General features: G+C 41.3%; 1 protein-coding gene across 1 annotated transcript; it reads left to right on the plus strand.

The window, feature by feature from the left end:
• The first annotated feature begins 728 nt into the window (after window positions 1–728).
• LOC120026886 (BOLA class I histocompatibility antigen, alpha chain BL3-7-like) lies at window positions 729–13,612 on the plus strand. Its single transcript, XM_038971617.1, has 8 exons — window positions 729–969; window positions 8,504–8,761; window positions 10,099–10,377; window positions 10,725–11,039; window positions 11,285–11,398; window positions 11,701–11,718; window positions 11,971–12,037; window positions 13,585–13,612. The coding sequence occupies exons 1-7, from the start codon at window positions 912–914 to the stop codon at window positions 12,018–12,020; spliced, it is 1,092 nt and encodes a 363-aa protein (XP_038827545.1). The 5' UTR covers window positions 729–911; the 3' UTR covers window positions 12,021–12,037; window positions 13,585–13,612.
• The last annotated feature ends 330 nt before the right edge of the window (window positions 13,613–13,942 follow it).

A 13,942-nucleotide genomic window follows, 5' to 3' on the forward strand; every position in this document is an offset into this window, starting at 1 on the left:
TTTCTGTTACTAGCCCAACGTTCTAACCACTAGGTTACTTGCCGCCCCAATTTGCACTTGAATATTGTTGATTGCATAATTTCAGTCAAATATATATATATAATATATATATATATAGCCTATTCAATGAAAAATACCAAAGAAAAGGCTTAAGTTGGTCAATTATTATTAGTGTTGCAATGACTAACCCGTCAAAGTTAGTTAAAATATCTCAACCCCCAGCTCCAGGCCCAATCAGAATTGATACCATTTAGGCTTCCTTTAGTTTCAACCTCTGCTGCTTGGTTTCACCTAGATTTTACTGATGCTTGAGCTGCCTAAATTATCATTGGCTTAACGACGTTATACAAACATATTATATCTTGGTCAGAACTATATTCAGAGTTTCTCAACCCAGAGATGCAACATCACGAGACTTCCGGGAACTCTTTGGGAGCAAACTAAGTAGACCAGGCCGGGATTTGGCGTTTGAGAAGTCAATTAGAGAAGTGAACATTTCTTCCTTAGTTGTGAGTTTTCTCAAAATCTAAAGGCTCAACCTATATTCGAGACAATTTATTAAGTATTTGAACATGTTATTACTCTATCTTTGCTAAAGTGACAAACTGAAACGTTGTTATTTTCGTGAAAAACGACTTTATATTGAAGGAGGGCCGTTGAGTTGACGGCCTGCACGTGCGCAGTTCAGGGCGAGACAGCCGATGACGTCTTTCTGCGCATGAGCTTAACTAGCAAACGTTGCTAGTTATCTCCGATTTGTAGGAGATTTCTAGTGGATAAGCAGTTTTAGCGCATCTTCATACTGTACTACTGTGTTTGCCATATTTTCAGGTCATTAGTTCAGGACACCCAAAGACGGAAACATTGGGAGAGACAACAAACACATGGGTAGTTGACAGACCAACGTTGACATGAAGGGTTTTATCCTCATGTTCCTGGGAATAGTGCACCTTCATGAAGCATTTGGTGGTAAGTATAAAGTTGTATGTATTGGAGCTTTAGGAAGATATGTATTTTTTTCCGTAACTAGACTATTTAACTTGAGTTATTATAAGGCCTAATAGGCCTATGCATTTACTTGTCGTCACATTAGGCTTTTACAAACGTTTCTTCCGAATCAGTAACGGATAAAGTAGTAGCCCTTATGCACATTCCAAGATCGAACGTTCTAAACACGCTTCCTACGGGCGTATAAAGTAGTAGCCCTTATGCACATTCCATGATCGAACGTTCTAAACACGCTTCCTACCGGCGTATCCTATAGAACGGAAGTCAGTCTAGTTGTTATCGACGATATAACGTTAACGTTACTACCACTATGTCGCAGTTTTTAACTAGGTGTCTTCAGGACTTGCCTCCTATTAATGATGTACATCGAATTGTTAAATCAGCCTCTGAGACTCCAACTAGCAAGAATGAAAAGGGTTAATAACCAATAACAAGATAAACAATGTAGGGCATACGGGATCTGTGAAATGTGTATAGGTGCGGAGCTATTGTGAAATAGCACAGTTACAAGTGGAAATCAAACTGGATGGACAACAGAAATAGAGGAAGGACTAAGAACAAACAAGAGAGATCTATTATAAAGTAGACTGTGTCTGTAAAATGTGTATAAGATGTATAAATTGAAGGTAAAAACAGAAATGTTTATCAGTTTACTCCAATTGGGGGATCGGTGGTAGGGTTTGCGGGGAATAATAATAAAGGTATACTCTTTAAAAAAAGTATGTATGTCTATGCAGGTATGTGTATGTATGTATGTATGTATATGTATGCATACGTGAATAGATATATATATTTACCCCCAAAAATATGGGGGATTGGAAATGATGCAGACAATTACATTGGAAGCAACATTCTTTCCGCAATATTAAGCTGATCCACCCCCCCCCCAAAAAAAAGAATGAAAAGGGTTTCAAGATGTGTATATAGGACGCTACATAGACAACTATGAAGGTGAGTACCAAGTCAGTGACAGATATAACGTTAGCTAGCTACAATCATATTAGCTAGATCATTTAACTATTAACTGTAGCTAGCTAGTTACTTCGTAAAATGATGTAACGTTGACAGAATCTACCTGAGAATGTGTGTATTTTCGTTAGTTTGGTTAAGTTATGCTTGCTAGCTAGCTACAAATAATTGTTATTAATGTCTTCTACACAGTATCTAACAAAGATACATTGACAGGGGAGATCACCGTGAGGGCTGCCTGTCACAGGTCCATGAGGAAGAGTGAAAAGCAGCACAGCATGAGAGTAGGGAAAGATTATAGATAGCTCCTAGGGACCTTGTTAAACATCTCCTGTGGGACACTGTCATCACTGTCAAAATGTGTTGGAGATGGTGTCAACGTTTTAATCTTATCAGTAGATAGATATTACGGATGGGTCCCAATCTCAATTTAGAATTGCCCACTTAACATGTTATTTGGTAAAGATATGTTGATGCAGTGTTTGGTCATTGTGTTACTGACAGTCCGCGTCTCAGAAACGTATGTCAACTTTTCTCCACTTACTGCCCTTCTTGTGACAACAATGGAAATGTCAGCTGACGTGCCCCTGGTTGAGTCCGCCTTTGGGCCAGTGCAAGCTGGCAGTGTGCTGTCCTATCAACTTCCACAGCCAAGGACCTGTGAAATTGTGAAGATTGCCGATGCCCCTCCACCAATACTTCCATTAGATGGCTTCAGTCTTCCCAGTGTGCTTACGTCCTCAGCCATCAGGAGCAGTTCCACGTCAAGGCATTAGAGACAACCTACGAGATGTCACACAAAGTCGAGGTTGCTACAAGGGAGCAGAGCAGCAGCCCGGATTGGCATCAGCTATGACCATGAAGATGAAGAGGGGCTAGCCATGGAGCCAGTGGCTGTACAGGGACCTGGTATGCAGACCATGGAGATGAAGAGGGGGCTAGCCATGGAGCCAGTGGCTGTACAGGGACCTGGTATGCAGACCATGGAGATGAAGAGGGGGCTAGCCATGGAGCCAGTGGCTGTACAGGGATCTGGTATGCAGACCATGGAGATGAAGAGGGGACTACCCATGGAGCCAGTGGCTGTACAGGGACCTGGTATGCAGACCATGGAGATGAAGAGGGGGCTACCCATGGAGCCAGTGGCTGTACAGGGATCTGGTATGCAGACCATGGAGATGAAGAGGGGGCTACCCATGGAGCCAGTGGCTGTACAGGGACCTGGTATGCAGACCATGGAGATGAAGAGGGGGCTACCCATGGAGCCAGTGGCTGTACAGGGATCTGGTATACAGACCGTGGTGATGAAGAGGGGACTACCCATGGAGCCAGTGGCTGTACAGGGATCTGGTATGCAGACCATGGAGATGAAGAGGGGCTAGCCATGGAGCCAGTGGCTGTACAGGGATCTGGTATGCAGACCATGGAGATGAAGAGGGGGCTACCCATGGAGCCAGTGGCTGTACAGGGACCTGGTATGCAGACCATGGAGATGAAGAGGGGGCTACCCATGGAGCCAGTGGCTGTACAGGGATCTGGTATACAGACCATGAAGATGAAGAGGGGCTAGCCATGGAGCCAGTGGCTGTACAGGGATCTGGTATACAGACCATGGAGATGAAGAGGGGCTAGCCATGAAGCCAGTGGCTGTACAGGAGTACTGCACACTGAAGAATGTTAACTTCTTTCCGTGTGTCTTCGTAGTGCCCCCAGATGCTCCATGGTTAGGATCCTCTCCAGATGGCATCATATTTGATCCCAGTGTGAGACCACACTTTGGACTCTTAGATGTCAAGTGCCCAAATGTACCAAGTTATGTTGACTCCCCTTACCTGAAGATACAGAATGGAGAGCTGAAGTTGAAGAGATCTCATGCTTACTATTTTAAAGATGCACAATGCAGAAATTGCTCCGCCATTTCCTGGTTTCAAAAATTCTAATTGTTCACCTAATTTCTGTTTGCGGCAAAACAAGCAAGTAACGTTAGTGTAGAGAATCATTGTACCATCTAAACCGCTGTGAAATATATTTTCTATAACCAAAAATATTGTTTTTTCATCTGTTTGAAGCTGGTGTACAGGCAAAATCGAAAGTCAATGATGCAAAAACTAACCTTGAGCTGTGAAGCATAGAAATAGCGCACATAGAACATATCTACCGTTTCTTAGGAGGCTTTCACACCACTATTGGGTGCGTTTAACAATTTTGTTTGGTACAAACCGAAGTTCGGACAGTGTTCACACCAAACACCGGACCGTGATTCGCTCAAAAAGGGTGGTCTATGTCCTCTCCCAAGTGAGCCATGGCGTGGTTCATTACTAATGAGAACACAGCTCGGCTGAGGTCTGGACCAATCACAGGAAATAAACTACACATGGGCAGTTGAGAGGATAAACGCCTCTGAAATATGTGCTGACAATTATTTAAGAGTAGCTAGAGGACAGTCATACAAATTATGCTTTTGTTTAGTTTCCAATGGCCTAAGACATAATTCAATACCTATTTAACCTATTGCTATTATTAGAACACACTTTACCCGGGCTGCTGTATGGGACAGTTTGATATTATCATCAGATCATGATTAATTACCTGGTGTATCTTGCATGACAGAATGAACACATCAGTACAAGCATACTCCGTCTGGTACTAGCATCCCATCTACTGCTAGTGATAGTGAACCACCACATACACTGCACGCAGTCTGGACAAGCTCTCATAATGCTCAGTTGTTTTGTCGAGGGTTCATTTTTGGGGGGAGTACCAAATGTAATATAAATAACTAGAGGGTGCAACATATAGCATGCATCTGATGTTTCATGATTGTTGTGATGTGGGACTACCTGCCAATTCTGTCCTTGGACTTGCTTTCAATGAGAATGACAGATCTAAAACACACATTTCTATGTGAGTTTCGTCAGGTCGCCAAAAAGTTATGTTGCAGCTTTAAATAATGTTCTGATTTCAATATGATTTGTGCAAACTTTTCCCTCTATGCATTATATGACAATGATGTCTGTTATTATGTCTGCACAGCCAGGGCCGGCTCAAGCATAAGCAACATAAGCGGTCGCTTAAGGCGTCGGCATGCTTCAGTTCGGAAGTCAGCTAGGCGAACCGAACAAGTGTGCTCGCATACTCCCTTAAAAGACCTTTGCTTGAAAAATGAGGAACAACCGCTATAGTTCTGTTTGTCTGTTTTGAGAACCCGGAGCCAGTATAAACTTCCTCAAAATAGTCAGAAGTCATCTAAGATATCTTAAGAAGTCTGTCAGAAATTTTGACGTTTTTGCAGAGGAAATCTTAGTCGCACAATTTTGCCTCGAATTAAGATGTTTGGTGCGGTATTTCTCAATGAAAAAATGTGTATGATAACAAGATGTTTATTGTTGAATGACAACAGACTTTATTGAAGAATCCCTACTGTTGACCTATCACCGATGACGGGGAGTAGACTTCTGCTACCGGCTTCGGCTTGCCTCAAGAATCAAATGTGTGTGTGCCCGAAAACAAAGTGCAAAAGGAACAAAAACATCGCAGAATGTCGTCATAATAAATGCACAAACTCTTCCGAACTGTTTCGGCTGGGACGCATGCGGATGCCTTTAGGGTCCTAGGTCTGGGTCTCAACTTACTGTTGAGAGTTAGAATAGTCGAACGTGCAAGTTTGAAATTTGGCTGTGCATCTGTAACAGTGTTGCTTCCGTCCCTCTCCTCGCCCCTACCTGGGCTATTATTTTACAATGACGGCCTACCCCGGCCAAACCCTCCCCCTAATGACGCTGGGCAACTTGTGCGCCACCCTATGGGACTCCCGAACATGGTCGGTTGTGATACAGCCCGGAATCGAACCAGGATCTGTAGTGACACCTTTAGCACTGAGATGCAGTGCCTTAGACCGCTGCGCCACTCAGGAGCCCGAGTGGTATAGTGTGTGTTTGAAACAAGAACACTTGTGCTCAGATGGACAAAGAAATTCAAAGTTATTTATGCTACGCTTCCAATTTGCTGTTTCCAATGTTTGCAAATGGCTTTGAATTACTCTGCAGTATTTTCAGGTATCAGAAAATTATTTGCAGCTTTCAACCTTTTCAGTGGCATGTTGTTGAGCATCTCAACTTATTTATACTTATCTGTACAAAATATAATTGGTTTAACTTGATTATGCACACTTGGGGCAACTGACATTCAGGAGAATGGATATTTACAAAATCTTAAGATAAAAAATATATTGTGTAGATCAAATATGACGGTCAGATAGATTGGAATAGTATAGAATGAATAGACCACACAATCTCCTATCTTCAAAATGCTGTTCCAGATACAGCTCTGTCATTAGTTGAAGAGATTCACTATAAACACAGCACTTTGATACAGCTATGAATTTGTTAGGATAATTAATATAGTAGGTTAGAATAAATTGTGTAAGGTTACGAAAACGCTAGGATGGGGTTAGGGAAAATGCTCTCCTAACCTGCTATGAAAAGTCACTTGTATCAAAGTGGCATGTTTTTAAGATGACCCATTAGTTGTGGGCAGTCAATCTGATGTTTCAGAAAAGTAGTCACTTCCTGATATCTGTATTCAAATAGTTTAAAAAAGGTAGTTTATTTACGAGATCGGTTTTCAAATAGTTTTTAAAAGTTGTCACTTTATGAGATTTGTATTCAAAAAGTTATAAAAAGTAGTAATTTTGGGGGGTCTGTATTCAAATAGTTGTAGTCACCTCCAAACAAACGATTTGTTCCCCTGAAAAAATAGTTACTTTCCATAAATTATAGTTAAAACTATAGTCCCAGATCTGGTGTGTGTGGGGACAGTGCTTGTAGGAGGAATGTAGTGTATGCTCGTGTGAGTGTCAGTGTAAGTGAGTATGTGCCTAGAGTCAGTGCACAATAGGGTCAATGCAGATAGTCCAAGTAACCATTTGATTAACTATATATATATGTCTGATGACTTAGGGATAGAAGCTGTCTTGGAGTAGGTTGGTCTGAGAGCCGATGCTCTGGTACCGCTTAACAGACGGTGGCAGAGAGAACAATCTATGGCGTGGGTGGCAGATGTCTTTGGCAATTTTTCATCCGTTTTTCTGACACTGCTTGATATAGAGGTCCTGGATGGCAGGGAGCTCGGCCGCAGTGATGTACTGATGACCAGCCTTTCAAAGCGCTTCATGTTTACAGATGTGAGTGCTACGGGACGATAGTCATTTAGGCAGGTTACCTTTTGACTTCTTGGGTACAGGAACAATGGTGGTCAGCTTAAAATGTTGATTACAGGCTGGGACAAGGAGAGGTTGAAAATGTCAGTGAAGACACTTGCCAGCTGTCCTGCGCATGCTCTCAGAATGTACCTTTGTATTCCGTCTGGCCTAGCGGCCTTACGAGTGTTTTAACCTGTTTAAAAGTCTTACTCTCATCGGCCTATAGCTTGCTCAATAACAACACTGGGGTGCTACTGACATATTCATAAAAGAGGCTAAACAGTCAATTCTGCCACCTTTGAGAAACAGAATTGACCATTTACCTTCCTCTCTGAATATGATGTCAGCAACACCCCAGAGGACTATGAACAATGACAGGTTTTGCAGTGTTATTCCTACAGAAATCAATAAAATATTTGTGTTTTTTGGATTATTCTCCCCTTAATTAAACATAATCCACTAATAGACTGTCATAAAAGTCTATTTTGATGCCATATTACCTTTAGCTAAGTGAACTGAATCAAATAGTATAAACCACTTGGTAGTTCCTATCAGGATGATGGGCGTCTTATTATCAATGTACTTACATTATTTATCAGACACTCTTATCTAGAGCGACTTACAGCAGCAGTATCCACTCAAGTTTTCGTACTGGTCCTTGGTGGGATTCCAACCCCAAACCCAGGCGTGGAAAGCACCATGCTCCACCAACTAAGCCACATGGGACCATATCATGTACATTTGGAAGGAATGCAATGTTTTCACTTGTGTTTATCACATGTAATAAATCCACTGAAATATCTGCCTGGGAATATCACAGTTCCATTTCACAATACTGTTCTTAGTGTTCAGTGTGTCCATCTATATATCAGACCATCTATACATGAGACCATCTATACATGAGACCATCTATACATGAGACCATCTATACATGAGACCATCTATACATGAGACCATCTATACATGAGACCATCTATACATGAGACCATCTATACATCAGACCATCTATACATCAGACCATCTATACATCAGACCATCTATATATCAGACCATCTATATATCAGACACTGATTCCAGATCATTCTCTTGATAAAACATTCTTGGTTCTCCATGTCTGATACACAATATGTGTAATATCTAGGGGTTACAAGCTGTCTTAGAAATGTTCAAAGTAATATTTAGTAAACAACCAGTTTAATAAACAGTAGTGTGGAGAAACTAGAAAGTGAATATAGAGAAAATGTAAACCTCTGTTTAGCCTACATGACTTAGAAAAACAATTATCTGTTCACAATTCAACATTAACATGTACTTTTTCCCCTCTAGTGACTTACTCCCTGAAGCATTTCTACACCGCATCTTCGGACATTCCCAACTTCCCAGAGTTTGTGGTTGTGGGGATGGTGGATGGTGTTCAGATGGTTCACTATGACAGCAACAGTCAGAGAGCGGTGCCCAAACAGGACTGGATGAAGCAGACAGACGCAGAGTTCTGGGAGAGTGAGAGAGAGAATTTCTTTGATTCCCAGCAGTCATTCAAAGTTGAAGTTCATATTCTAAAGCAGCGTTTTAACCAAATTGGAGGCAAGTCCTTCATCTTAACCACATCTGATCAGTTGTGTTTGTGTACATTTTTCAAAATCCCTTATTCTAGGAGACAAGAATTAATCAGGATTAGACAAGAATGAATCAGGATTAGAGAAGTGATCATTAAAGTTACAGATCTAGAATATCAGAGATGTACAGATCTGCCCTCCTTCCAGTTTCTGTGTCCTTCACATTTACCACACAGCATCATCTGCTGATTTCAGTATTAGAAAGCATCTAACATGGTCTCTTTTGTTTCTCTGCTTATGTTTACTGTATGTATGGTCCCACTTGTTGCTCCTGGACACCAGCACAGCATTCATTTTAAAACGACTATGTACTCTGTAAGTGTGATGATGATGACCAAACCACTACTGTAAATGGCATCAAACTATGAGCATCTTTATGGACGTATAGTATGTCATTGTTAAGGTCAGTCTCCAATTATATGAATGGCAGGTTGGTGAAAGTCAGATCTCTGCTTGGAATACATGTGTAAGTTTAATATGTCAGTCAATACCTCAGTCAGTCCCTCTAGTCTGCTCTGTGGATCTTTCATGGTGTGTGTGTGTTATCCACACTTCCCAGCTGTGTGCTGCCCTCTGTCCCCCGCAGTAGAGCTGTAGTCTCTCTGATCTGATGGGACAGTAGAGAGAAGCAGAGGAGCAGAACGTGATGATGATATGTTTGGTCTTCTCTGCTCTAATGGACCATAGTGCCCAGTGACTCCCTGTGGGCTCTGCTGCTGGAGCTGATCAGGCCTCTCAGGGGAACTCTACACACACTCACACACACACTCACCTGTCACCCTCAGGATCTGGGGAACACACACACACACACATATATAGCTCCAGTAGGCTCACATTATTGAGAGGTAATCTTCCTCATGTTAGTCTCTCCATCTCTCTCTCTCCTGTTGTTCCTGACTGAACAGAGGATCCTCTCTCACTTCCTCTATCTCTGACATCATCACTAGAGGACAGTCTTCATTTGTCAATGGTGTTTTATTCATTTACGCACCTCACTGAAAACTACACAACATGCATTAGTTAGAATAACACTAGTGTACTGAACACAATGTGTATCTTCAACACAGTAGATAGAACCAAGCCAACATCAGCTGGTGTAGAATAGATCCACACTCTGAGTCTCATCATCAACTCTCTGTCTCTGTGGTGAAGGTGTGACATCATCATCACTCTGTAGAGGTCTGAGCTGATCTGTTTTATTCCAGTCTGGTTGAACAACTAATACATGATGATAGAGATCCCACTGGCAGACTGAATCTGGAGAACAGATTACACAATGTTGCTGACCCTCTTTCTCTCTTTCAGGAGTCCACATTCTCCAGTACATATATGGCTGCTCATTGGATAATGAGTCTGAACAGAAAGAGGGTTTTGGACAGCTCCGTTATAATGGGGAGAACTTCCTTGTGTACGACATGAAGACATTAGCTTGGAAATCTCTTAAACAACAAGCTGATTTCATGCAGGATAAGTGGAACCATGACCACAGTAGACTGGTATTCTGGAGGATCTACTTCACCCAGACCTGCATTGAGTGTCTGAAGAAGCAGGTGGTCAATGGGAAGAGCATTCTGAGGAGGACAGGTAAACATTCAGAAATGTCACTTTTTTTTTCTTTTGTCCTTGTATTTATGCAACACTTGACATCTATCTTTTGATTTGTGAATGAAGTCCAGTACTACATAATTATAGATGTGTCACTTAGGAACATTGAGTGGTTCTGGAACAACAGTGAAATATGTCTGGTTAATGATCCAGAATGCACCATAGTGTTGTGACATCATCTCTACCACCAACATCCTTTATCTTTACTGATTCTGTGTTATCTACAGAAATCACCATCATTTATGGTATAATTTGGATAAATGTAGATGCTTTTAGTCTGCGCTCATTTCAAAATAACACCAATGAAATGTCTGAACTCTCTCCAGCCTCTCCCTCAGTGTCTCTGCTCCAGAAGACCCCCTCCTCTCCAGTGACCTGCCACGCTACAGGTTTCTACCCCAGTGGAGTCATGGTGTTCTGGCAGAAAGACGGACAAGAACAACATGAAGATGTGGAGAATGGAGAGACTCTCCCCAACGATGATGGAACCTTCCAGAAAAGTGCTCACCTCACAGTGACGCCTGAGGAGTGGAAGAACAACACGTATCAGTGTGTTGTTCAGGTCACTGGTATCAAGGAGGACTTCATCAAGGTTCTGACTGAGTCTGAGATCCAGACCAACTGGGGAAAGACCAACAGGGGTAAGAGGGAGAAAGATTCAAATATACACTATACCCAACCGTCCTACTGAATGTGCCCAATATTCCTCATTTAAGTTCCCTCGTGCTCAGTAAAGCTACCTTTCTGACTGCATGTTCTCATTGACCTCCTGAATTGTTATTATAATTTGTTTTTTACATGTAGGGGAATGGTACTTGGATTTAATTTGAGATGGAAATGTGTTATGTTGCACTACAGTCTGAATGCTCTGTTCTGATGATTACAGATGACCCAGCCCCCAACATTGTCCCCATCATTGGAGTGGCTGTAGCTCTCCTCCTGGTCGTCGTTGTTGCTGTTGTTGTTGGGGTCTTCATTTGGAAGAAGAAGAGTAAGAAAGGTGAATGAGGAAAGAAGGAAAGATATTATCAGCAGTGATTCACTTAGTAGTTTATAAATAGTAGTCGGGTCATAGTACTGGTTTAAAAGCATTAGTAAAGTAGTGATGGTAGAAGTACAGTATGTTTGATTTTAATCTGTTGTAAATAAAGAATCTTGTCACATAGGCTTTATGTCAAGTCTGCAGTAGGACATGCAGAAGGAATACAGGATTCAGGATACTCTCAAACATTATATTCTCTTGTATTCAAATAAAGCAAGCTGTCAGAGTCAATAATAACTTAATGTTTACCTCTGTTTCAGGTTTTGTTCCAGCCAGCAGTAAGTGTCTCAGTTCATATTCTTCGCTGATCTGAAAATATCACATGTTTTGTGTTTGATTGTATCCATTTGTGGTTGTCTCTCTTTTCCTTGTAGATTGTGATGCTGGTTCAAACTTAATGTTAAATGATGTATCTACTTAATTAATATGGAAGGTTTTATTTACTGTGAAACATGCATTAGGAACTTGGTAATGAACCTGAACTCGTGGATTGTTGTTTTTCTAACATTGGGGTTTTATTTCTGTTTTAGCTAACGACACTGACTCTGCGTACTCTGGGAAAGGTCTCCTGAAGACTTGAGTCCTCTCTGCACTTCTGTAAGTAACATCAGCTGAAGTCACTAAAGGTGTCCTCATGTGTTTACAGTGGCAAGAAAAAGTATGTGAACCCTTTAGAAATACCTGAATTTCTGCATAAATTGGTCATAAAATGTGATCTGATCTTCATCTAGGTCAAAACAATAGACAAACACAGTCTGCTTAAACTAATAACACACAAACAATTATATGTTTTCATGTCTTTTATTGAACATCCCGTGTAAACATTCACAGTGCAGGGTGGGGAAAGTATGTGAACCCTTTAACCGGTTGATCCTCCTTTGGCCACAATAACCTCAACCAAATGTTTTCTGTAGTTACAGATCAGACCTGCACAACGGTCAGGAGGAATTTTGGACCATTCCTCTTTACAAAACTGTTTTAGTTCAGAAATACTCTTGGGATGTCTGGTGTGAACTGCTCTCTTGAGGTCATGCCACAGCATCTCAATCGGGTTGAGGTCAGGACTCTGACTGGGCCATTCCAGAAGGTGTATTTTCTTCTGTTGATTCCATTCTGTTGTTGATTTACTTCTGTGTTTTGGGTCGTTGTCCTGTTGCATCACCCAACTTCTGTTGAGCTTCAATTGGCAGACAGATGGCCTTATATTCTCCTGCAAAATGTCTTGATAAACTTGAATTCGTTTTTCCGTCGATGATAGTAAGCTGTCCAGGCCCTGAGGCAGCAAAGCAGCCCCATACTTTAGTTGGGATGAGGTTTTGATATTGGTGTGTTGTACCTTTTTTTCTCCACACAGTGTTGTGTGTTCCTTCCAAACATCTCAACTGTAGTTTCATCTGTCCACAGAATATTTTGGCAGTAGCACTACGGAACATCCAGGTGCACTTCTGCAAACTTCAGATATACAGCAATGTTTTTTTTTGGACAGCAGTGGCTTCTTCTGTGGTGTCCTCCCATGAACACCATTCTTGTTTAGTGTTTCACGTATCGTAGACTCATCAACAGAGATGTTAGCATGTTCCAGAGATTTCTGTAAGTCTTTAGCGGACACTAGGATTCTTCTTAACCTCATTGAGCATTCTGCGCTGTGCTCTTGCAGTCATCTTTGTAACCCTTTCCAGCTTTATGCAAGTTAACAATTCTTAATCTTGGGTTTTCTGAGATCTCTTGTTCGAAGCATGGTTCACATCAGGCAATGCTTCTTGTGAATAGCAAAGTCAAAGTTTGTGAGTATTTTATAGGGCAAGGCAACTCTAACCAACATCTCCAGTCTCATTGATTGGACTCCAGGTTAGCTGACTCCTGACTCCAAATAGCTTTTGGAGAAGTCATTACCCTAGGTGTTCACATACTTTTCCAACCTACACTGTGAATGTTTAAATTATGTATTCAATATAGACAAGAAAAATACAATAATTTGTGTGTTTTATTCGTTTAAGCACACTGTGTTTGTCTATTGTTGTGACTTAGATGAAGATCAGATCAAATTTGATCAATTTATGCAGAAATCCAGGTAATTCCAAAGGGTTCACATACTTTTTCTTGCCACTGTATTTGTGTAACCTCTCTCTTCTCATGTGTTTTAGGAAGCCGCTGACGAGGACAGCAACGAAATAAAAACAACAAATGCTGAACTTCTCAAAAACATAACATTTATACGTATACTTACACACACATCAGTCACACCCACTCCATATATACTGAACAAAAATATAAATACAACCATTTCAAAGATTTTGCTGAATTATAGTTCATGTAAGGAAATTGGTCAATTTGAAATAAATTCATTAGGGCCTGATCTATAGATTTCACATGACTGGGAAGGGGTGGGCCTGGGAGGGCATAGAACCACCCACAGGGGAGCCAGGCCTAGCCAATCAGAATACATTTTTACCCACAAAAGGGCTTAATTACTGAACAAAAATACTCCCCACTAATGGGTGT

The sequence above is a fragment of the Salvelinus namaycush genome, chromosome 32, assembly GCF_016432855.1.
Source record: "Salvelinus namaycush isolate Seneca chromosome 32, SaNama_1.0, whole genome shotgun sequence".
Lineage (NCBI taxonomy): Eukaryota > Metazoa > Chordata > Actinopteri > Salmoniformes > Salmonidae > Salvelinus > Salvelinus namaycush.